The 27,195-nt window shown below is 34.5% G+C and overlaps 1 protein-coding gene across 1 annotated transcript in view; it reads right to left on the minus strand.

Annotated features, from left to right (window-relative positions):
• LOC140161314 (uncharacterized) overlaps window positions 1-27,195 on the minus strand; it is a 91,752-nt gene that overhangs the window by 22,195 nt on the left and 42,362 nt on the right. Inside the window, 1 exon segment of the mRNA XM_072184791.1 lies at window positions 6,092-6,242. Within this exon segment, the coding sequence (XP_072040892.1) occupies window positions 6,092-6,242 (151 nt within the window).

Here is a 27,195-nt window from a genome sequence, read left to right on the forward strand (position 1 = left end):
AAAATTAAAACACTAAAATAAGAATTATTCAGTTTGTAATTAAGGCAATCCACACAGCAAAGGTTTGTAAATAACAAAAAATAAGCAAATAAGGTTATTAATTTATTCATAAATATGTACAGAACACAGAACTATTATACAACACAAAAAGTGATCATATCCTATCATCCACCACGTTAGAAGTTAATCAGTTATTGCATTTCGATGAAGTGTGGTTTTGTACATTGGACTTTTACAAAATAAAATTTTCAAAAAGTGAGGTTTTTGTAGATAATTTGGAATCTTTTTCTCTAATGGTCTCAAGTAATTTTGGACTTCAAATTATAACATGTTGATTCAGTTTCAGCTTATTTCAGCAAAGTGGACCATTTTGACTCTTGAGGTTATGTATACATTACACCCACAATAGGGATGATGTTCATACTTTATTTGACCTATTTAACATCCTGGGTGATTATGGGTAAGGAGCAAATCTCCACCAGAAAAAACAAAAATTCATATTGTAGGATAAGTGCAAGAACATTGCATCTGCATTTTTGTCATTTTGCAAGATAACCACTTTTCATTTTTTTAAATTATTATTTATTAATTTCAAACTTCTTAATTATGTCATTTAAATTTATATCATTGCTTTCAAGATTTGTAAAATAGTTTGAAATATGTGCATTTACTATTTTCTATGCAATTTCACCAAAAATATCAGTTACAATGTTCTTACACTGATCCGGTGAGATATTTTGTCTTTTTGTAAAGAGTACAGGTGCACTAACACATGCTGCATGTACATGTAATAAGATCAAAAATGACCAACTAGTAAGGTTAAATTAATGTCAAATCATTAGTCAATGTTAATGGGAGGAAACTGTCCATAGTAGGACACATTTCACAGCATGGATGGTTTGCTTTTTTCTTTATTTGACAATTTTTAAATAGTTAATTTTAGACTTATCCTTACACTTTTATGAGCTAAAAATGTCTAATATTTTTATGCTTTTGAATGGGATCCCTGATATTTTCAGTGTCAGTAAGCATTAAGCAAGCTAGTCATTTTACAGGAGTACTTATTATTTCATGTGCAATGAAAGTCAACTGCATTTTCTTAGGCAACATAATCCTGCAATTCAAGATGAAGAATTGGGAACTGTAGAATAAATGTTGTAGGCACTGAAACTTGAGGTACAAATCATTGTTTCTGTGACTGAATTTCTTAGGTTTTGATCCAATTTCATGTGAAAAAGCACACTGAAAGAGGGAGGGGTGCTCAAACAAATGTAAGTCAGATAAGTCATCAGTGGGTGCTAATTGTGAGATTTTCATTCACTTTGATATGCTTTACAAATTACTAGATAGCTGAAAAACAAAGGGTTGTCTCAGACACATTTCAGAAAGAAAAACATATTTCCTCTCAAAAACATAAAACCTCAAAAATTACTGCTGCAAGTTGCAAAAAATGACAAAAATACAAGTGTAAGTTGCAACACAAGACTTGTTATAGCTATTTTTTAATGGGCTGATTAGGTTCGGTGCCAAAGCAAATCCAATACTTATTTCCCCATACAGTAATGTGCAAGACGATCTGAGAATTTTTCAAGCCAGTATTTTTTCTATTTTTTCATCCTATTCTTGTTGAATTCTGGGGCACACTTAGTTATTCAAACACAATAATTGCATTCAGCAACAGGTGTAACAAATGTCATAATTTTTTAAAATTGCATTTCCATGGCAATGCAATTGTTCCCATTATTAATTAACAATATTTATCAAAGATACTGTTGCTAACCAAACTACTAGGAATGCACGGCAAGACATTTCTTCATTTTTATCTAAATATTTGTAGACAAACCATGGTTACAATACCATTACAGCCCATGGCAACTGCAAACCTAGAATCATACGATACAATTCAAATCTTAAATGCGATTGTACTTCCTTCTTGTCGTTGTTCTACCTTCTTAAACAGACCATCAATAACCTGCTATCAGAAGAAAACCGCAGCATGTCGTCATTACACATTATTCCAACTCGCTGATTACATTGAACTTGCAACGACAAAAGCTATCACCAGGTTGGATTCAAGGCCATGGCCTGTATTAAGACTCAAGCTATGATCACACAAGAGGTTACCTCAGAGTTAGTTACTTTTGAGGTAGTCTTACTACACCATGGTTCTCGGGTGATGTTGGTTTTCGGCTGCCATAGTAAAAGGGACCTATGTGCGCTACGTTTCACCTCAAGTTTGGTAGTGACATCAGTGCTTTTACATGTGGTTGCATTGCAAGCGTACCGACAGATCACCTTATGCGGGATTAGATTTAGCGCACATGATACAATACTGCGACCAGCTAACACTCAACCAAACTCTCAAGGTAAAACACAGTAGTAGGGCTACTCTGAGGTAGAATAAGATGGTAAGAGTACATATAAACTTATACAACACATATTTCATATGTGCTTTTGCAATAATTATTTCACGTAATTTATTTTATAAGTATGGTAATGAATTTATATGTTATTTTACATTGTAAACAATAATGCAATTTGGCATTTGGGCCTCAACGTTATTTGATAATAAATTGAAATTGAAATTATATGGTATAGTTTCTAGTTAAAATGCCTGGTTTTGCAAATATTGAGTGCAATTTTTGTCATGGCTTTGTTTTATTGGGAATATTGATCACTAGAAATTCTTTATGCTTTAAGTCTAAAAAACATTTGATGGTTTTGTGTATCATCAGTTTGTCTGTTTATTTTATTGCATGCTAACGTTTTTCACCATTACACAGATAGGCTAAATCTGGAAGATGAGCAAGCAAGCTCCAAGACAATTCTATTGCAAACTGCACATGGAAGGTACCACCGAATTATTGCTTATTATACTATTCAGCCAGGTCCTTTCGCACTGCTGATTTGGCGCTGTTTAAAGGGTTAACATAGAGGTTTTGATTGGCTAATTGATATCACATCGGCACCTCATTGCTGGACAAGCTGTGTAACATCGTGTGACCCAGGTGTGACCTAATTCTTTTTACCTGATAATCAAAAAGAGCAGCCCGGCTGCGCTACAGGACCTTGACCAATAGTATAGATAGCACGCCAACTCCAAGATTTCTCTGATCTGCTCTGCAATAAAGGTCGGGTTTATTAACAGATAATTCAGGCCCGTAACCATGATTTATTTGGGGGGCTGATTTTGAAAAAAGTGGACTTGGGGTGGATTTTGAAAAGTGGACCTTTTTCAAAATTTGGACCTTTTTTGAACAAAAAGGGCTAGAAAACTTCCAATTTTTTTCACTCACTATACACGCAAATGCGACATTTTGGCTCAGAAAGGAGCCTTTTGGGGCATTTGACGATTTTGGGGAGGGGGGGCATCCACCTCCTCGCCCCCTGGTTACGGGCCTGAACAGATTTCTGTTCTCACAGGTACAAACACTAACCCACCTCAACAGTAGCTTTTACTACCTCTGAGGTAGGTCTTTTAAGAAACTATGCTGTCTGAACAGCCTACTAATCTTTTTTTCATTTTTTGGACATAACTTAGATCATTAGAGCGTAAGCTGATTTGTGACTTCGCCTTTTTCTTATTATTTTTTTGTCTGTCTGCCTAGATTGTGATGATCAATACAATCTTGTTACTGCCACGTAGGCATTTTAACACTGATAGGTTGGGCTGACAATACAATGGTAATTCAGGATTTGTGTATTACTTACTTCGTTTTAAGATTTTGCTGTTTTGCCTCAAGTTTCCAATACATTTCCAATGTATTCTATTTTTTCACTAGTTATTTCTGATGCAGCAAAATTGAGATCATTGTGATATAGATATTTCATATGCATATGATATGCGGGGGCATATGCAGGATATGAGAACAATACTAGGATTACTGAAAGACCAAAATTGGCTGCGAGTATACAGGAATAAAATTCAGCAAGGGCACCTGAACCCTGGATGCAGTTGCATCAAAATCCATTGCATTCTGTGCAAGAATCATTTGGGCAAATGCTCTTTGACCTGTGACCTTTGACATAGCTCATCTAATACAAATTACTCCTGGACACTTGCTTCCATGTTGTATGGACTTTGGAAGTAGGAGCATTTTTTAAAAACCTTAATATAAAGGGAAACGTTAACATACATCAGTGGCTCCAGAACCAGAGGAGGGGGCAATAATTTGCGTGCCTATGGAAAAGTACTATAGGGTCCCCCAATAACTTGAGCCAAAAACAAAACTATTTTAAATTTGTGAAAAAGGCTAAATCTATATTGCTTTCTTTTTAGAAAAAAATAAGCAAAAAAAACCTTCATCAATGCATGCATGTCCACATAGACATCTCCATTCTCTTTAGATATGAGATTGTCATTTAAGTCTTAGAAGAGGCTGACCTAAATCACACTAAATGAGTCGGACTTCGATGAAGACTAGTAAAAGTCAAGCCCTATTTCAATTAGAGTCACAAACTAAACTCAACAGCTATGTATTTATCATTTTAATCATGCTCATTTATTTGAAGTGACTGCACGTTCACCAACAAATTATGCACACAAGAGATACAAAGGGGGTGCGCCTGCGGTACCGGCACTATGTCAATACCTATTTCACAAATATTACATATTGGTTGCTATGGAAACAACAATAATGGGGAAGTGTGCCATTGAAAACACGTCTGAAGGTCAATGCTAAAAACGCCCAGCAACAGTTTGTTTCCTTTTTATTTTCATTTAGAAGAACTAACCTGGTTATTATGCAAGCATTTCTAAGTGGTTATGTCAAATAGCAGGTCTTCACCATAGTTTGCCCTACGGGTGCTACATTTTGGATATAATTGTTGAGAATTAACAAACAAATTTGCCTAAATATTTGCGAAATATTTCCATTTTATTTTGTTAGTATTTCTGTTTTACCTTACTATAATAATCCATACTATCTTTCAGGATCAAATGTGAAGTTGGTACCTTATTGGAAAGACAGGTACAAAAATGTGCGATTGAGGAGGCACAGGGGTATATATACATTAAAACTTACAGGTACTCACAAAATTGCTTGTTCTAAGAAAATGTGCTTTTTCATAATTTTCCTTAACAAAATCTGGCAAATGTGCTAATCTTTTTAATTATTTTGTCGCAAAATGTTCCAAAATTAGCTTCACATTGGATAGATACCATTTCAAAATTGAGAGATTAGTTTATTTTTGGTATCTTTTTTTTCCGTTCAATTGTGTGTAATTTTGAGCTCAGTTTTAGGAATCCCAGTGAGCCACACCTGGGAATATGATACTCATGCAGCACCATTTTGTATCAATCCCAGAATCCTTTGCAAAGTACATCTTCATACAACCATGTGTGCATCAATATAGTTACCCCCCACTCTCCAACTCAAACCTAGGAGCTCCTGATTGTCCTCCTATCTTCACTTGTATGACCCATGCTCTAAAGTTTCTAACCAACACAAAAATATGCAGTTTATATTCAATTCCATCTAAGTATACTCGAAAAAAAAAAAAAAAGATTAATTGCAGATTTAAGACCGATTGAATTTCAAAAAATATTTTGGAAAGTGAGTAAAATTTTGAAAATACTTTAAAAAAATCCAATTTTGGTTTCTTAAAAGTGCAAAAGCTGTTTTCATCCAATTTTTTCTTGCGTGCAAGGGTTTTTCTTGCATGTTAGAAATTTAATAAATGGGTCCAAGCATTAATTTTGTATAGATATGATGACAAGTATGCTGTTCAAATTAGATCAAATTTTTTACCAGCTAAAAGGGAAATAAAAGATTACAACTTAGAGGTAATCTGTTTTCCCCCTACTTACAAAGGGAGTTCCCACCTGTAAAATTTGACCCAATTTGAAGTGATTTAGATTCAAACTATTTCCCTTTCAAGATTAAATGTAGTAATTTGCCCTTTTCATTTGGTTTGATGCCTTTCACTTCCAGATCAACAATTATGACCTTATGAAATTAAGTATAATAATTTCAATTATGACCTTCCTCACACATGCATTCAAAACCATAATATAATCCAAGGATTTTGATTCTATTCTTGATAATATTTTTCTTTCAAAATTTGTTAAATTTTTTCACCGTTGACTTACTTCCTGGTTGGTGGTATTTCTTGGCATAGGGTACACCAAAGTACGATTTTGCGACTTCAACAAACTTCATTCTCAGTTGCCACATTTGGTTGCTGTCACACATGGTTGCCAGTTCTCTTTCTTTCATCATCTGACTTTGCTTGATCACATTCTGAAAATATACAAAGAGAACAAGAAACATTTTGTATTTACTTATTCCTTGCTTAATCCAGGCTGCAACAGTTTTAACAGTGAGAGATATACTGTAAAACAACTTATTTGATAGGGATTTAATTTTCGCTAATTTTGTTAGAAGCCTTGATACCAGCGAATTTGACAGTTTTATAAATTATATTGAATTGTAAACATGAATTGCTGGATCAGCCAAATTAAATACCCACAGAAATGGTGGTCCCAATTAGCGAAATCAAGTACTAGCAAAATTAAACAGCTTTACAGTAGTAGGGTTCCTAGCATTTCACAAACACAAAATTCTCTGAGAAATTTACTGCATTCATAAAAATGCAATTAACTGAGTTTTTTAGGTTCAAGTACGAGACAATCTGGCGGGTACCAGCTAGAGTAAATGAGCAAAGAAAACAAAAAGAGATCGACTATAAAATTAACAACAAGGTTACATCAGTATTGTTTACACTATCACAAATCATTGATACCAAACCAATTATGACTATTGATCATTGCTTGCATTGATCTTGACCCTATAACTTACCTTAGACGTCCTAAAGCATTCACTATCAGTAACTGAGGTCTGAGAACTTGATAGCTTGACTTGCAGCTATAGCTGGATCATTACAATCACAACAAATAAAAGCAAGCAAACAAAATAAAAAAGGAAAACATGAAAAAACAACTCGAACAAAAAAAAATGTAGAGTAACAGCTAGCTGAAAATAAGTGAAAGCAAAGAAAAGTTGAACAAGACAAAAAGAAGCCAAAGAAAGAAAAGGAGATTTATGAGGAAGCAAAACGAAGATTTGACCAACGACCTCAAAAACAAAACTCTGGATTTTCATATTCTCAGGTTTCTCATATAAAATTTCATGTTTAGGACATGCAAATATGCCATGTGTTTGGTCTCCTGTGGTTCTGCAAAACATGTATTACAGACACTACTGAAGTATTGCAAATGTTACCCAACTTTCCATGCTTTTCAATAATCCCACTTAAGGTGGTATATGAGGCATTTTCTGGAAACTAGAACTCTGAGCATATAGATTTATAGAGAAGGGCAAAGTTGTTTGATCAATATGCCTTTTGTTTGAAGCAAATCGAACATACGGTATATATAAATTTATATTTTCTTTGTATCTTATTGTTTTTATCAATGCTCAATTTAGTAATAAGCTAATATGACTGAGGAAGCTCATGAATATGTAATTTTTGGTTAAAATTCATGCATAAATGTTCAGGATACTTTTATTTTGCAAAACTTTGCCTTGAAACTTGGTCAAAGTGTTTCTAATATTTTCTAATGTATTATAATTGTCAACCACCCTCTAAGTTCTAGCCAACCTCAAAAAGCCCTAAAAGAACTTTTAGGTCTTTCGGGGAAAAATGATTTATTTTCAATACGAAAGGTCAAAATTTTCAAAAAATGGACGGCTTTTCCTGTCAGCTAGATATACTCTAAGTTAGAGCCATAAGTTTTCTGTGATACGGAAAACAGACAAATTTCACGGAATCAGAGGTAGAAAACAGTCAAGTTGAAGGCCTTTGCAGAAGAGGCACACAGAAGCTCCATTGGGCAGATGGAATCAAAGAATCCACTGGTCTATCCCTTACGAATGCTTACTGTCTTGCATTGGACAGGCAGAGTTGGAACAACATCATCAAATGGGTCACAACGGACCAGCCATGACCCATAGGACTAGGACAACAACACCACGATAAGGACAACTGTTAAATATCAAAAATATCAATTTTTAATAATTTGCCATAAAATTTGTATTATATCGAGAATTTCAAAAAAATCAAAAATTATTTGATATAAGAAGGACATTCCTCATATTCAGAATGCAATTTGGTGTGTCTGATGTGCTCTTATTGAGTTCCACAAAAAATAGTGTGCAAACATTACTATCCGATTCCTCAAGATTGGGCATGAATTACACAAAGAATTTGACAACTGATTTTACTTGACACATGACTCATTTGCTAGATCACCTGACAATTTTGTTTTGTGTCTGACAATTTGAACCCCCACCCCACCCTGGTGTGAACCTTGCACCATACAAGCAATGTGACACTTACTGAGAGTAGATGGTTATTTTGCTCCATCACTTCAAGAAAGAAGGATGGCTTTAATCCTTCAGTATTCCTGTCAACCACCACTCATGTTTCATCCTAGGGTAACCAGGGGGTGTCAAAGGGCCAGATTGTCTTAACATTTTTCATGTGAAATTGAGACGGAATCATAACTTATATCGCCTCAAAATTGGATATAATTATTTTCAATGACCAGGCTTCCGACCCCTCAGAATGTACACTATACAGGCTGATAATGTACAACATGCACAACCTGAACACTTTTGCACGAGTGTCTGACACCTTTTTAATATGAACTACACAGCCTTTTCAACACTATTTGGTGTCTGTTGTTAAGTAAAAATAGTTTGGGCAACATAAAGAACTGCAATTCCCTTGTTAATTAAGTGAAACCTAATAAATGGGTACATGTGTCACAGAAGGGCTGCTATATGAATGTTATTAAAATGTATTATTTGACATCCCCTCCCACAAATTGATACACTAACAATCTAATGCAGTGTTGTCTATCCTAGCCTATTTCATAGCTCATTTAGAAATTCATATTCTTATATCAATCGTCTCAAAATAAAATAAGCACCAGATGCACGCAATCCGCAAATCCGAGCAGTCACTGGGGATCATGTGTTGAGTTTTGTGGAAGGGCGTAGCTGTGGTGAACCCAGGGGGTACTCAGAATATTGGAGAGCTTGCGATTTCCAAACGTATGTATCATTCGCCATGTATCTATTCAAAATGCCATCACATACGAGTGAATTTGAATAGATGCACAGGCGTATGATACATATGTTTGGAAATCGCAAGCTCTCGATACTTATACACATCCACATGAACGAAATGCGAACATTTGGCATTTTTGAAAAACAAAACAAGGATATAGCGTGCTTCCATAGAAAATTGGTGTTTTTTAGGATCAATTTGGGCACATTTTATACCACCCCCCCAGCCCTCCGACAGGGTACCAGCCCTCCAACGGGGATCATTAGAACATAATTATATAAGTCAAACCAGGAAATCAATTAAGCTTGAGTACCCAATGCATTTGCCTTAGTGCTCCAGCCTAATTTAGTTGATTTGACTTGAAAATGTGTGCCCGCACAAAATGAACTTCGCATCCTGCCCTGAGTTGACAAATTAGGCTATTCCAATTGAAATCCACACAACCTTAATATCTCACACAAGGGGTGTAGATTTCAACTGGAGGTAACCCAATTTGAAATTCACACGCCCTGTGTGGGAGATCAAGACCATGTCTTCCATAGGGGGTGCATGGATTTCAACTGGAATAGCCCATAGAGGCAACCCTGAGTGCATCATAAAGTTTGTAATGCCATGGACTGTATAAAAGAATTATTACACCTTATACATATATTCATGATGACACCAATTCAATCTCAACTTGACACAACCCAAGTGTAGATTGGCCTATCCCCAGTATAACCTATCTTACCAGTCCATAGTTTTTCCCCCATATCTATATCATCCCTAGGGGCAAAAGTTTGTACTCCCTCAGAGTTTTCGATTCACGAAGGTAGGACTTTGCATTAAGATTGTATCACTCGGGTTCTTCATATGAGAAATATTCAACATTTATTATAGCAACAAATGGTTTCCCCTTTTTCTCTTCAAACCATGTAGTCATTTATAATTATGGTGTACAGACGGTAATACAAACATTTCCTAGTTTTGAATAGGGTAAACTTTAAATAAATTCCATGACCCCGTGTTTTTTATATGACAAAGTACATCCCCACCTGGTTGATTGTGTCAATTTTTTTCTCAATTTTATACATAAAACAATTTTATATTCCTTTTTGACTTCTGATTTTAAAATGTTTAAACCCTCTAAATGTCACTTACCAAATTAAATGTGCAGAGTCAAGGGTGAAATAACAAAAAAGTACATACCGATGATATAGGAAGTGTTTCCAATTCAGTAGCTTATTTATCCATCTATGATAAGGCATTTAATGCACGGCTGAATTGTTAATATTTTGCTTGTTTCTCATCAGAGCATTTTTTTGTTTATTCATACACTACAAGATTCCTATTGCGGCCGCCGACACAGGTATAACCATCGCCAAGGAACCTAACTGGTACACACAAAGTACCTGCACAGTACTACACTGGTACTTCCCTGGTACACCAGCCCTGTTGGAATGGTACACCAGCCCTGTTGGAATCGGAACCAAGCAAAATCAACCAGTTGAATTGTTACTTGTCTCATCAACACTGATTTTCATTCTCGGCTTTAATAATTTATAATTGACATGAGCAGGCCCATACTCAGGGGGGATGCGATGCATCCCCCCAAATTTGGAAAAGTATGCAAGTCCCAAAATTTCAGAATTTACGAGCGTAGCGATCAAAAAAATTAAGGCTTTTACGCTTTTTTGGACAAAAAAGGTCCAAATTTTGTCCACTTTTCACAAAATCGCCCCCAAATGAAATCCTGCGTACAGGCCTGGACATGAGAAATGCCTCATATTACGAACCGGGGTATGGGGCAAATGAAATTGGACCTTCCTGAGATATGATCAGTTTCATGTTGTCAAAAACAACGGAACCTGGACAAGAAATTTAAACTTCTTTTTTAAGCCATATCTCAATCAACTTTAGTGACAAATGGTTTATCTTGCTTTAATTACCAGTCACATAAACCATAATTATATGAGTAGACAGTCTATAGGCCCTACATTTCAACAATGCAACCTTTGGATTGCCTTTTAAAAACAATTTAATTATTTGATTTTAACAGACTAGAACATTGCAAATGTTGTATTTTTAATTCAAGGCTGATTTGACATTAAAATATGTGCATGCTTCTGTGTCCCTTGATTTCTGAAGACTTTACAAGAAGCAACACAGCCATTACAAATACGCTTAGATAGCTTCAGAACTATTAATCGTATTCACAATATTTTAACATAAAAAGAAAGGTGATTTATGTACGAGCATTTTAATACTCCATTCGCCCAATTTCATATCAATATTAACAACACAGTAGGATTTTCAATGAAAAATCTCTGAATTTGAAAGTTGCTCTTACAGCTATCAATGGTTATTAAACACAAGCATTGTGGTAAAACCTGTCATTATCTTTGCGCTGAATTCAAATCAGTACAATTTACTGCAACTTTTAAATTCAGGGTTTTTTCTTTGAAAAACTGTGATGTGTTGTTAATACTGATATAAAATTGGATGGTTTGAACCCAATACACAAATTTATTGGTCAAGCTATGAGTTTTAAAATATTGGACGAAACGAAGTCGAGTCCAATATTTTTAAACTCATAGCGAGACCAATAAATTTTGTATTGGGTGAAAAAAACCATCAAATTTTATCATTATTATGTTTTCAGAATCTTTTCTTGGTCAAAAACATGATTTTTGGTTAAAAATTGGATTTTTGGTCAAAAAATTGTAGAAAACAAAATTTTTTGGGTAAAAGTGAGCCTAGCCAACACAGTCCAAGTTTTGAATCCAAGTGTTGATTATATTGGACTCTTCAACTCTGTACAAAGTATAGGAAGGAAGATTCTGAGAACATAATAATGAATAAAATTGGGCGAATGAGGTATCAAAATGCACATAAATAAACCGCCTTTCTTTTTTTCTATGTTGAAATATTGTGAATATGATTAAAAGTTCTGAAGCTAAAACATATTTGTAATGTCTGCTTTACTTTTTGTGAAATCTTAATATATGAATTTTAGAGTACAACTTTACCTATCGCAGGTCATGGTGAGTGGTGTAGCAGGCAAATCTTCCAAGGGGAAGGGTGTCAATAATTTAACGCTAAATTTAAGGCCAAAATGAGGATAATTGTGGCTTAAAACAGGTCAAAAGGAGATGACCATCACCGGGGCACTCAGAATTATACTTGTAAGCATCCACATAAAAGTTAACATACATTTAGGGTGGTTTTGAAAAGCAAAACGAGGATCCATTCGGTTCCGTGATTATAGGGTCTCAAAACACTCATTTTATTGGAAGAAGGGGTGCTTTTTTAAAGAACGATCGTCGCTTAGGGTAGTTTTTAAAATTATCCAATTAACAGGCATTAGTGGCGACATATTTATCAAGTTATTCAGCACATTCGGAGCTGACTACAACAGCGGCTTGAATAGCCGATCATCATCACTGAATGACACTCATACCGACACATGCCCTGTCTGTCCTTGTTTTGGGGCAAATTTCAAGCCATTTCTCGCTAAGGGCATCTCCTTGTTTAGGGGAAAATTTCAAACCAATTCCTCGCTTAGGGTGTTTTTATTTGAGTAAAATCCTCGTTTAGGGTTAGTTTGACAAAATGTCCACATCCTCGCTTAGGGTCATTTTTGAAAGTCAATTCATGCGGATGCTTACAACTTTTATACATGAGAGCCCCCGGAGTATCACAAATGTTGGTCAATTTTGAGCCTACATCAATTCCAGAATATGCACATCCATTAGCAGTGATTAGAGGGATACCAAATTGTCCTAATTGTCTTTGTCTGGAACCCAGATTTTATTTAAAATTTCAAGCAAAATAGGCTAATTCTCAGCCAGAAATGGAAATCCTGAAATTTCATTACGAATAATTCTGTAATTTGTTATACATTTCATAAAATTAATTCTAAACTTTTTCACCAGGCAGTGATAATAACAAGTCTTATTGTATGCAAAAAGTGGGCTCGGAATTCCAATTCTTTTGTTCCTTGCAAAATTCCTGTACACCTCTGTAGGGCTCTGCACTATTTCCGGAATATTATTAGTCAAATAAAAAATTTCTTAGCGACAAATGCCTGACTTAGTACTATTTTCATTTTCAAATTGGGTCACAGTCTGTTTTAATGTGTAACTCGAACAGAAATGTATCAGGTCAATTTACTAAAAATAAATTTAATTTAATACTTGTATTTTATTTTACAGTAAATTAAATTTTACATTTTACAATACACCTTGCTATGCAACTGTGTCTCCTACATACTATCACACTGAATCCCATCTGATACATACCACTTTATGACGTAGATTTCTTATTAATCGTTGCTTGATTATTATATAATTTTACTATTTCCTTTTTACCAAATCAATTACTCCATTCAGTTTTTCCATTGAGTTTGACATTATCATAATTTTAGAATCCCGAGTGGAATAAATCTAATTGACATTAACCTACCTTTTCAAATTCATATGCAAAGAGAAGAGCAATATCAGAAGTATGCAATACTAGCCAGCCCAAGGTCAAGTTAATCCACACCACTAGTGTCGGCTTGTCTAATTTAATGCTCTCTGTGTTTGTATCGCTATAATGTTTCTGTTTTAGCAATGGCTTCACTCCGAATCATAAAAAGTCCTATTGTCTACATTATTCGGCAAAGACTTGCAACATCATGGATTGATAGAATTGCTAGAATGGTGTGCATGAAGTTGGGTGAAGATGTGCAATCCGTAAATGGTGCGCGCTGATGTGAATTTACTCAAGAATAAGTTGGAACTTTGATGCATGCAGAACAAGAAACAAATAATTTTTGCCAATTAAGTTGGACAAAATATAGCAGAGAGTATATTTCTGTTCTTGTTGGTTGGAATTGAGTCCCAAATACTACCCATTGTATTCAATCTAATTGTATTTAACCTAATTAGCACCCCTGCCCAAACTAGTCCCCCCCCCCTGAAAATTTTGATATAATAAAAGACAAAAATAAAATACTAGTTCAGGTCTGACATCCTGTTAATCAAACTTTGTGCAACTCATGATTTGTTACCACAGAGTTCAGTACTATGAAGGTGCTTACCCTATTTATAAACACTGGCGACTCCACACCAAAAATAGCAACAGTCGCTCAGATACGCATCTTAGAAGTGATTGCTATAATGTTTTTCAGATTTCCTTTTACAAATTAAGCGTACTGCTAACCGTCCAGCGCGTATCATTTTGCACAAGGTCCAATGGACACGCTTGACGTCGCGCGCATATACACGATGGTTAACGCTGAAAAGGAATCTTGGAAAAAAAATTAAAAGTGAGTGTGTTTCTTGTAAGTGTGTAACAGCGTGTTATAGCATGTGTGGCGCATCTAGGGTGCTCATGGCGCCATCGCGTCTGTGCACACAAGTACACATTGTTACGCATCCCAGGACTGCGCACAGATACGATCTTGCCTCCTGTATCGCCCAATATGGGCCAGCGTAATGCTGGCAACCAATCACAGGCTGAGGGGAGAATGATTGACAGGAATAAGGCCGTATGAAATTAATATTTTGGTTCTCGTCCAGAGGATTTTCATGAATTGATGAGGGAGGGAGGTGTTTTTTTTGCTGTTTTTTTTCAGTGTAAAATCAGCATTGTCTGTAGTTTTCGGTCTTTTCCAACAGTGCTCGAGGAAACGATGAGGCACTTTTTTTTTTTTTCAAATGTGAGATTCTGAGGTATAAACCCCCTAGAGTACCACAAAAAGACTTGGAAGTGGTCCTTGTTCTCTAATAAACTTATTTATATGTATGAAAAATTCATAAATCATTCCAAAGTCTAAAATAATTGAAAAATCTAAAAAAAAAATAAAAAATCTGACAAATCCCAGAAATTGAGGAGGGAGGGGCGAGAACCAAAACATTAATTTTATACGGCCTAAACTGCAGCTGCGAACTAGTTTTTTTATAGTTGTTTTTATTATATCCAGGCCCGTACGCAGTTTTTATTTTTGGGGGGTGCTGATTTTGCAAAAGTGGACTTTTTTTCAAAGGGGGGGGGCAATTTTGTGAAAAGTGGACTTTCTTCCCCAAATTTGGATCTTTTTTAACACAAAAAGCGTAAGAAACCTACGCTCGCAAATTCTTAAATTTTGGGACTCTTTGTATAAATTTGGGGAGGTGCGGTTGCACCCCCGGCGTACGGGCCTGTTAATATCATACATAATTGTTTACATAACCCCTTTCTCATTAAAGGCAGAGGCGCCGTATTTAGCGTTCGCTTTGGATATTTAATTCTTTTCTTAATTTTTCACCAGGGTAAGTCGGGTGGAAAATAAAAAAAATAATTAAATGTTCAAAGCTAATGTTAAATATGGCGCCTCTGCCTAATAAATAAACATGAAATTGGGTCAAACTTAATAATTTTAATGGCAGAAAAGGCATTTAAGTTTTATTGGCTTCAACATTCATTTTAGTACTGTAATCAGGAAAAAAACAGCTGATTGTGAGGTTACAATTCTACATAATTATCGACCAAATTCAAACTGTACGTGTTATGCATTATTATTGCATATTGAGGAAATGTGTTGGAGAAACTGACTAGCGGTGTGGTTTTTATCTATCTGAACCATTGAAGCAGATGACATTATTTCAAAGGTAACCTTTTTACTATCAGAACAGGTTGCAACATGAATGATGTATAGGGGGCCAGCCGTATATACCAAGTCATGTTGTATCCGGCGCTGATTAACGCAGATGTGACCTTCAAAATCTCTACATCGACCATCATGGTTGCCCTACATGTATCGTATACAAACACAAGAAGGGCGTAGCTAGAATGTGGGAGATGTAAAATTATGCTATTACATGTATATTTTGAGGAAGCACAATTTTGACGCTAAAAACGGACCATTTTGACACTCAAATTTCACATCATTTTAGCTCTGGATGTAATATAAATCTGAACACTGAGTTGTTTGTTGTATTTCCAGCAGTACACACATCCAAATTGAGTTAACCTTTCCTTTAGAATGTTGCATGAGAGCTCACCTAGTGCATCACTTAATGTACACAGTTCCAAAATCCACAATGTATCCCAAATATTACAACAGGAACTCCAGGTTTTAAAGTCATCCAAAGCCACACCTTTCAAAAAATTGGGATAAAACTTGACAAATCTGAACGTAAGGGCTCGGATGGTGATGTTTTCATATATTTTTTGTATGACATGAGAGCACATCAGACATATTGAATTGCATTTTGAAAATGAAGAATGTCCTCCTAATATCAAATAATTATGATTTTTTTTTTTAATTCGTGATACAATACACATTTTATGGCAAATGATGAAAAACTGATATTTTTGAAATTTAACAGTACTCTGAGTAAATTGTATAAATCTAATGATATGCAGTTGGGATGAAAAGCTGTCCATCATATGAAAATTTTGACCTTTCGTATTGAAGATATAGATTCTTTTTCCCAAAGCAGAAAAAAAAATTAATTTGGAGGAAAAATGTATCTTTAATATGAAATGTCAAATTCATTCATTAGATTTATAAAGTTTACTTCAAGGACTATTAAAAATATCGAATTTTAATAATTTGCCATAAAATTTGTAATATATCGCGACTTTCAGAAAATCAAAATGATTTGATATCAGAAGGACATTCTTGGTATTCAGAATGCAATTTGATATATGTCTGATGTGCTCTCAGGTCCCACAAAAAATACTGTGCAATCCTTGCTATCCGATTCCTTAACTTGTTGTCATGAGATTTCTGTGCATGTGATTCTCAATTGTTCATTATGTTCAATTTATTTCCAAGCTTTTTCTATGGAATTGCTGTTGTTTGTGGGAAGCTTAGAATTACAGGTATTTCATATACCCTTCTATTGGGGGAGTGGAGCACCTTTTATGTAATAGCCCATTATATAACTTTCCTCAGGAATCAGATGGAAATAACCAGTGCACAGATATTGGTATTCAGGAATTTAATTAGGGTCTAATTTTGGTATCAACAATTTTGTGTGAAAAAAACCCAAACCATTCCATTTGTATTGCCAAAATCCTGGAAAAATGTTCCTTTTCCTATTTCTGGAATTAATAACCATACTGTCAATTGCTGCATTGAAAATTTTGATTGTTTACTTGAGCAATTTTTGTGGAGTTTGTGGTCAGCCATTGGCAAACCACTATGTGTGAGGGAAAAAACATGTTGGGATGGAAGGCTGTTTAAATGTGATGAAAGTTGAGTGTTAAAATATGTCAAAAACAGATTTCAAAATCGGAGAAAATTACAGCTTCATTTTGAAATACATTTTGGCTGCCTATGAGTGGGATAGTAAAATTTGACTTGAAAACATAGTGGTAGTTAACTCATTGGGAGTTAGTTGAATTATTTTAGCTGTTAACTCATTGGGGTTAGTTGAATCATTTTAGCTGTTACAGGCATGTCCAGCCTCTCCAACATCTAGAGCCACCATTTGCAGTCCCATGTTCAGTGTCCATGTGGCCGGGCACAGTGCGTTGCTTCATGGGAGGAGCAGCACCATTTTTCGCAATTGCTGTAACCATCATTAATCGCAACAACGCCAAGAAGTTGGAATACTCCATCATCAGGTGGATTGGATTAACCCGCCCATCCCCTCCCACTCTATTGGGAAGGAGGTTGCTTGGGGTGACTGAGCAGCTTATTTTTGCAGCAGCCTATTCCTGTGGTCTCCAGGCCCACCAGGCTCCAAGCATCCTCCTTTCCCAGTCGGGCAAATGTTAGGTAATATTGGGTGGGGTACTGTATATTTGGCAGTCTATAAAGTATTGTGATTCTCATAGCATATGTACAGATAAAATTCTATTTTATTTTATTGCAAGGGTGAAACTGGGAATATTATGTGAACAGTCATATCAAAAATCAAGGGGGGACTTTGCAGGAAAATCTGAATTTGAGATCACCAAAAGTAGAAGTTTATCAGTTTTATTTTGCAACATCACTTGACAAAGTTGCATTTAAAATAGATTTTAAAATATAAATTATATATTTGTGGTCTTATTTTTTCATGCATGATTTTGCTGCAAAGTCCCTCTATTGGTGTGACTGGTCACATATAGCTACATGTTATCACCATGGAAGTGACAAGAAAGTGTAGAATAAGTGTGGGTGGTAGTGTCAAATCTCTGTACATGCCTTTAAGGGATCTGGAATGAGCGTTTTGACAGTATTTTTTGTGTGACATGAGAGCACATCAGACATATCGAATAGCATTCTGAATACGCAGAATGTCTTTCTGATATCAAATAATTTTCATTTTTTGAAATTCACGATATAATACAAATTTTCTGACAAATTATTAAAATTTTATATTTTTCACATTTTTGATATATAACAGTCCTCAAAGTAAATTTTACAAATCTAATGATATATTATTAAAGTGTGTGTAGCTGGGAGGAAAAGCCGACGATCAATTGAAAATTTTGACCTTTCGTATTGAAGATATGAATTTTTTCACAAAAAAGACCTAATTTTTTTGGTGTTTTGGGAAAAAATTCATATCTTCAATACGAAAGGTCAAAATTGTCAATTGATCGTTGGCTTTTCATTCCACCTACATACACTTTAAGTATAAATCATCAGATGATAAAGTTTACTTCAAGTACTGTTAAATATCCAAAATATCAATTTTTAATGATCTGCCATAAAATGTGTATTAAATTGCGAATTTCAAAAAATCAAAATTATATTATATCAGACTGACATTCTTCGTATTCAGAATGCAATTCGATATGTCCGATGTGCTCTAATGTCCCACAATAAATACTGTCCAAACGTTCATACCCCAGCCCTTAAGAGTCCTCAAATCCTGACCTTTAGTAGGTGCAGGGTGGGAATCAATCTTTTACATAACACTCAACTTGACTGTGCTTTGTTACTGTGAAAATAAACAAGAGTGTGTGGTGTGGAGTTTTTGATTTCATGATGTAAACATACATTGTATCTTCTGTTACTCACACTGAAACCATATGAAGGCCCAAAACAGGTGGACTTTTTGTTTTAAGTTTCAAAAATATATCAAAACTACAGCTTTGTTATGAAATGTATTGGAAAATTGTGATTTTCATGTTGTGGACACATAAACTGACATATTTATTTGCCCATAACTGAACCACTGTTCTGATGTGTACATCCATATCAAAACGATGCACTTGACGGCTGCTACATGTGTCTCATTTCACATTATAGCTAGGAATAAATACCAGTATCATCTCAAGTGGAGGTCATTTCAAATCATCCCAAGGCACATGGTTTAGGAATACAGAGCACATTCCTTAACCATGTGACTTGGGGATGATTTGAAGTCAGACTCCACTTGAGATGAGTCTGGTATTTATTCCTAGCTATGATGTGAAATAAGACACATGTAGCAGCCGACAAGTGCATTGTTTTGATATGGATGCACACATATGTGATGTGATCGAGCAAAATCAGTTGAAACTCGGATATATAGCCAAACAAGTCAATAATTTCTTTTGCTCCATATTGTTTTGGAAACACTTCAACGGTTCAATGAGGTTTTCGGCAAAATGTAGCTTTGCAAATGCATTATACAATCATGCAACAAACTGAAAATTGAATATGCCCAATTCAGACTGACTTTGCTTCATCACACCACATAATTATGAATACCTTGAACATTTTTAAGTGGGCCATTCATATACCTACTGGTTGATCAAAGTCGATAAAAATCGGCACCCAATGAAAGTAAAGTAAACAAAAAGCACAATATAAAGGCATAAAACATTTGGTTTTCTTTTCAACTTTGTTTAATATTTCATTTCAAAGAAATGCCAAGTTAGCACATCGCACGTTACAGATATTATCATTCTCATTAAATCACTTTCTTTAAAATAAAGGCTACTATAGACTCTGAGTATTCGACATAGAATATTCGATGTAACATGTCTTTGTAATTTAATCTATTCCCAGTAATGTTTAGGTTCTAATGAAAGTTTGATGACGTAAAATTGATATGTTATGTAGGATGTCTGGTGGGAATATATTATAGATTTTACCTCATCAAACATTTGTTAGAAGTCAAACATTACTGAAAATAGAATGGGAATAGATTAAATAATAAAGACATGTTACATCAAATATTCTACATCCACTAAAAAGTCTGTAGCGGCCTTAATTATTATTATTTATATTATTATTATTATTATTATTATTATTATTATTATCATCACTATTATTACTAGTATTAATTTTAATTTCATCATTATTAATATTTTCTTCTTGGCTAGGGTAACACATATATAAACACACCCCACCACAACTGCGCACTTAACGCAACATCAAAAGCTACACAAGGCATAGACACACCCCATTGATCACCACTACGCTTTCATACACACACACATTTGATCAATATCTTTATACAGAAAATGTACATTATCAATCATGTAATTCTTTGACTTCATAATTCTAAATGCATTTTCAAATAATATTAATTTTACTTTTCAATTTATTTTTTAACTTTCAGTAATTGATACACAAATTGATGTATTATCAATATCTTCTTGTATTCTTTTATTATTATGTTTTTTACAATGCAACCTTGGAATGTCTGCTTTTGATATTTAAAACCAACTTGAAAATAATACTTTTAAGCAATTAATTACAAGTGCATCTAACATATGTGATGTAACTTAAGAGCAAAAACAAATCATTTGTAAAACAAAAACAATCCTAATTTTATTTCATATTGACTTTTGTTCATTTTAGGATACAACATGCAGATGGCCCATTCCATGTCAACTCCAGGGATGTGCACATAGCACCTCTTCAATTTTTTCTTTTTCTGTGTGGTGGTAGATATTGATGAGAAAGTAAAATCCTGAAAATTTGAGCTTCATACTCCATTTATTTTCCCGTGGCATCAATTTGAAATTTAGGGGGGTCAGCGTAAAAAATGTGTCGCAACGCGAAAGACGATGTTTGGAGGGCCCTATAAAAGTATGTATCCTGGTTGGATGAAGTTGCATTTTGAGGGCTTTTAAAGTAAAGGAGTTACAAGTTTTCTGATAGCAGATTTGAATTCCTGGGGTACTTTTTTGTAAATTCAAATCTGCTATCAGAAAACTTGTAACTCCTTTACTTTAAAAGATATAGGGCCCTCAAAATGCAACTTAGTCCAACCAGGACCAACTTTGACGGTCAGAACTCCAAAAGTAAAAATAAATTGATATTGTCCATTTTTTGCCAGTCAAGCCCTTTGGATTTTCAGGTATTGTCCTACCAAGTTTCTGACTCAATATCTACCACCTTTACTGACAGAAAAAGAAAAATTGAAGAGGTGCTTATGTGCACATCCCTGGAGTTGACATGGAATGGGCCAGATGTGAAAACACGTCAAAATAGACTTGCATATTACAACACAACATTGCTAGTTTTATCATATTCATTACACAAATACATTGAATACATTTGGAGACTCACTTTTATTGTTCTATTCAAATTTGGTCCGTTATTTCAGAAATTCATGAAAGAAATTGATTTGACATCTTTGGACCCAACATTTTTTCTATTTTGCACATCAACAACAATTTGTAAAGACCATTTCAGTTCAATTTCACCAAGTTTTAGGTAGGACATGAAATGCTGTGTTCAGTTGCTTAAACCATGGCAACAGATTCATGATGACACAGTTGTGCTTATTTAAAAAATAACCTGATATTGAAAAGATTTGGATGCATAGATTCAACTTAGGGATTTCTTTTGCTAGAAACCCTGATAGGTCCAGTAATATCAAGGTTTTTTTCTTTCGCAGTATCTCAAAAACTTGTCTGTAAATGGTGTAAGTTAGTTGAACACAATCACCTTGATCAATATATCATAATATAAAACTCAAATTGACAAAATAGTAAATAGATTCTCTAGTTGCCTTATAAATCTAATACACTACACCATTTTCTGTCATGGATTTTCAAATACAGAATCCAGTTTGATGAATATCATGCATCAATTGGTAAGCATTTTGTGTGTTTTAAGCTGTCATATCCGCTGTATCATTTGGAAGGTTCTTTACAATGCAAAGACTCCAGGTGTTAAAAAATAACACCATCAGTGTTACTAGAGGAACGCACTAAGTTATGTTATCATTTAACACTTGGACTGTCATTTTACACCTTCCAAGTACATTACTTTATTGGTAGCGACACCAAAAGTGTCAGAAATAATATGGATTGGGTGTGGCATCTGGTAACAATGGTATTATTTTAACACCTATAATTTTGGAGTTTAACCAAATTACAAAACCTTTTTTCTGTTATCTTATTCATAAAACCACAACACATAATAACATAAAATATTAACATATGTGATACAATCCGATCCACTCAGACCGAAGTCTAAAATTTTTACCATCACTAATTTGCTCTATACCTAATCAGATTGATGTTAAATCCTAAGCCCCTGACATACTTGGTTGGAAGTTATGAAAATATGTTAATTTTCTTATGTTATTTATTAACAAGTAGATAATAATAAATTTATACTATTTCTACAAGTAAGCTGTAGGTTATCAAAATTCTTGTGTAGCCAGTCTGTGTGTAAGTGACCAAGCTTGTGTCAGATGTGTTTCTGACTTGTCTTGATGAAGTCAGAGATACATCCAACGAAAGCTTGACCACTCACACAGGGACAGGCTGCACCAGCACTGTGATCACTGATAGCGTAATCATAGAAATACTAGAACTTATTACATTATTTATTGTTTTTATCTATTATCTCAATTTCATTATTGCTGACTTTGGTCTGATTGGATCAGATTGTATCACATAATATACATGATATGAGCCTTTAACAGATCTGCTGAAAAAATAAATTCTAAGATCAGTTTGACAACATTGATGACAAATGTACCAACATCAAATGGTACATGTGGGCCTACACATAATGTACACATAGCATACATGAAAGAATATATGAAGGTATGTTTTACAACTATTAATAACTGTGTCAACTGTGTACATCTTCAGTATCCATTGCCTTTCCCATTCACTTCAGCTGACGATAAATCTTCTCGGAGTCATGTATGTTAAACACAAATCATCACTGCTCCAACAGGGTTGCCATAAAGTCATTTACTCCTACAATTGTGCTACTTTCAAATAAAAGAGATTTGGAGTGCATTTTTAGGCTTTTTGGTATAACTTCGGGTTGCAGATTCAGAAAAATGTTTAAAGATGGATGTATTTTTTTCTCAAAAAATCTGAAAAATGTGCAGATTCTTCATTTTTTAAAGTAAAAATTTGTGGAAATGTTCCAGAATTGAGTAAATTTACCATAATTTTGAACAACAATAATTGAAAATTAACATAATTTGTTGGTATCTTTTTCATAACATTTAGGGTATAGCCACCCATCCCAACCCAAAATCAAGAACCCCCTCCACCCCAGCCTGCTTCGTTTTCAAAAAAATAGCTGTGTTGCTAAAATTATAGATCGATCAATAAGAACAGAAGAATATTGAATGAAAATGGTTATCAACCTGGAGCAATTGGGTGATTTTTATACCCAATTCAGTAAAAGCACACAGATATTAGTATTTTTGGTGTCTTTTGCATCTGCATTGTGATTGGTTTGAAATCTTGTGACAACCCCGTGTTCAAAATTACTACACTTCATTAGGATCACCAAATTATGAAACTGTACATGCAAAGTAATCTCACGGGCTGAACTTTACAGGCAACTGAACTTACAACTATCTGATAAAACATCCCAAAATAATTGCAGCATTTTGTTCCCAGGCTTACTTTATCAATATGGATGAATCATAGTGATAAAATGCTACTTAGACTTTAGAACTGACAGTCCCCTGTAAATGTCAAGTATTAAATATGGCATGTCTTGATAAGATAGCAACCAATCTTATATGCAATATAAGTATTGGTCTGTGTGACCGTTTATATTGATTGGTGCCACTGTCAGTGCATCCTCTAACTGTCGCTGGCAAAGACATTTAAAAATACTCTATTTTTTTTTTTTTTTTTATTTTTGTATCATGCATTTCTGTACATAAGGACAAACATATCAAAATAATGCTTTGTATATTTGTGTGTAATTACCAGTAGTTTGGAAGCAAATTATTACAAAAAAAAAGCAAATTAAAAGAGGATGGGCAAATCACAATGGAGGTTTTGATATCAGTTAAAAGCCTATTCTTTCTCTCATTGACACCCTGAAATACTTAAAATTAGTGCCGCAAGATGTTTTTGTTTGGATTTTATAAGCCAAAATTTGTCTAATGTGGGTTAATTCACTATCATTCAAACAGCATTCTTTGGGCTTTTCAAATGTGCATTTATGGCGCTCATCAAAATATCCCATGAAGGTGAGAGTCAAGAGTCCAGATCATTCAACCAAAGTGTCAAATAGCATGTGATGAGATGAGACCATCCTCCTTTAAAAGGTTACATGGATATTATACATAAAAATATATGACATTTGAAAAGAAATACAATAATACTTGGCATGAAACTTTTGGGTAGTTTCATGATACTTACTTTCCAAGTTGTTTCTAAAACTGCAACATCTTTAAATAATTTAACATGTTTCTGTAAACATATTATTCAAAAGAAACTGAAAACTTAATGTTAACTTCATGTCCCAATATATTAATAAGGCAAAAAAAAGTTGGTCTCTCAAGTCAGTGTGCATTTAGGAAAGCCATCAGAGTGCATAGCCCTATGTGCTGGGCCTCTTTTGTAAGGTAAAAAACCCAGAAAAGGTGGGCTAGCACATACCTTATTTGCAAAATGTTTTTGAGACAACCCCTTTTTATGGCAAAATAAATTGTTTTCTTGTCCTTACCCAAATCTTGAAAATCTGTAAAAAAGTTTTTACTGTATAAAAGAATACCAAACCAAATTTTGGAAGGGTGTTTTTTTGGAATTGTTGGCATCCTGAAAAGTTTTTTATACAGTTTCTTCTAGCTTTATTTAATAGACTGTTTTAAAACATGAATGAACATGAACATAGATAAATTCCAAATCACATCTATTTAGTCTTTTGTTATTATTTAAACGAAACATACAAAAAAAATCTTCCAGAGAGTTAAAGGACAAGCAAACAATTTTTCAGTAAGGCGACGAAAAAAAGAAACCCTGTTCTACGGGCGGACGGACCTTTCAAGTAGGGTCGGTCAGTCTGCTTTTTTTTTCGGTCGGTCGGCCTTTTTTTTTTTTTCATTCACCAAAATCTGTAAATAATTTGCAATTTAAGAAAATACAAAAAAAAATTTGTTCCTGAAATTTCCGAAATTTGGGTCGGTATTCATTTGTACAGGAAAATTTTTTTCCCCAATTTGTTCAAAATCTGGGTCGGTCGGGCCCCAGAGGATGATTTAAGCACTTCGCAGCACTCCACTGGGGTCAACTTGCGGTTAGCAGCTGTGTGAGTGAACATGACACCACTGCCCGGGACCACTGCATAAACGTGTATGGTTAAATTTGAATTTGGACTGATATATTCACAATAAAAACACATTCAAAATGTCGGTCGATTTCACATTTTATGTTATCTACAGAAGGTGTGAATTATCCTTCATGCATACATCACTTTAGATCTGAAATCGACCAAGTAATAATGACACACGGGCAATTCTAAAACAACATCTTTTGCACAGACTTCAATGGGATTTGAGAAGTTAAGTGGCAGTTGAAACTCACGTGATAACACTTTTACAGTGCATGATGGGGCTTCCTTAAATCATCCTCTGGTCGGGCCCATAGAACAGGGTTTTCTTTTTTCGTCGCCTAATCACAAGATTTGTGGTACTGTACAGCTTGGTTTCCTTGAACCAGCTGCCCACATCAAATATATATGAAAACTTTTGCCGTTCTTATTATTCATGTTGAATTCGATACATGCCTTGACAGTTCCATGTCAATGACTGATTACTAAGATTACTCACAACAAATACGTAGTTGAATATCTCTGCATTATTGTCATAATCAAGCATTTGTATCATTTATATTTTAACCTTGCTTATTATTTGCATCAAAAACAGCTGACCTTGCAAATCCATCCCATCAATTTCAAAAAATTGTCTACAGGTTGCTAAAATACCTTCAAAATTGTCCCTTTCTCCTGTCCATGTACATAATAATTGATATGCCTCCGAGGCTTGTTGACATGCATAAAATCAGCTTAGGCCTAGTCCGTTTTGTTTTACATGGATTTGCAGCGGTATACTACAATGAATTCCAGAACAATGCCAAGTTTTAGATATTAGCGGACCATTTAGCCATATCAAACAGAATAATATGTAAAACTTTGTTCCCGACTTTGTCAGCAAATTCATGTTTTTCTCACACATGAATGTGTTATTAAGATTTGTGAATAATCAAATGTAATTATTTTGTATACTTTATCATTTGAAATAAAAGAATATTGAATGATAACTAAAAATTTAAAATTCCAATTAATTTAGGCAAGTTAAAGATAATAATAGAACTTTTAATGTATGTTGGTGGAATATTTTATAAATGGCTTTAGTAGACTTGCAGTAGGAATATTCACAAAACACGATTTGGTATGAAAACATATTAATTGATCAAAATGAATTACTACTTTACAACAAATCAATACATGTATATGACAATATTATGATCTCAGTTCTATTTTGAATGGCCTAGCAAGTTATTACAAATTTCTTGGTAGCGATTCAAATTGGGAAGGAACCAGTCTGGCTATATTGAACATTTCCTAGTCCACCTGGGAAATGTCTCCCTCCTTGAAGGATGCTTACAGCTACTAAATCAATCATAGTCAGTAATACATGGATAGTAAAAAATAAATTGTCCAGTGATCTGATCAACAACCTCATCCCTCACTTAAACTTGTCAAAATTGAGGAATTTAAATGTTTTACATAATGCCAGTAAACCTGAAGAAAAAGATGGCAGGAAGCAGGGTGGTACCACCACCGCAAGAGCACATCCTAACCTATGTGCAATTGGAATACACATTTTTGCTTGCAATATCCAAGTATTGAAGAGCAATTGAATTTTAAATTTTTTATGTTGTTTGGATAATCAGGGTATTTATGAAAGATAGAAAACACCATGTAATAAAATCAGACAACCCACTTTTTAATTAAAC

Source organism: Amphiura filiformis, chromosome 9 (genome assembly GCF_039555335.1).
Source record: "Amphiura filiformis chromosome 9, Afil_fr2py, whole genome shotgun sequence".
Classification (NCBI taxonomy): domain Eukaryota; kingdom Metazoa; phylum Echinodermata; class Ophiuroidea; order Amphilepidida; family Amphiuridae; genus Amphiura; species Amphiura filiformis.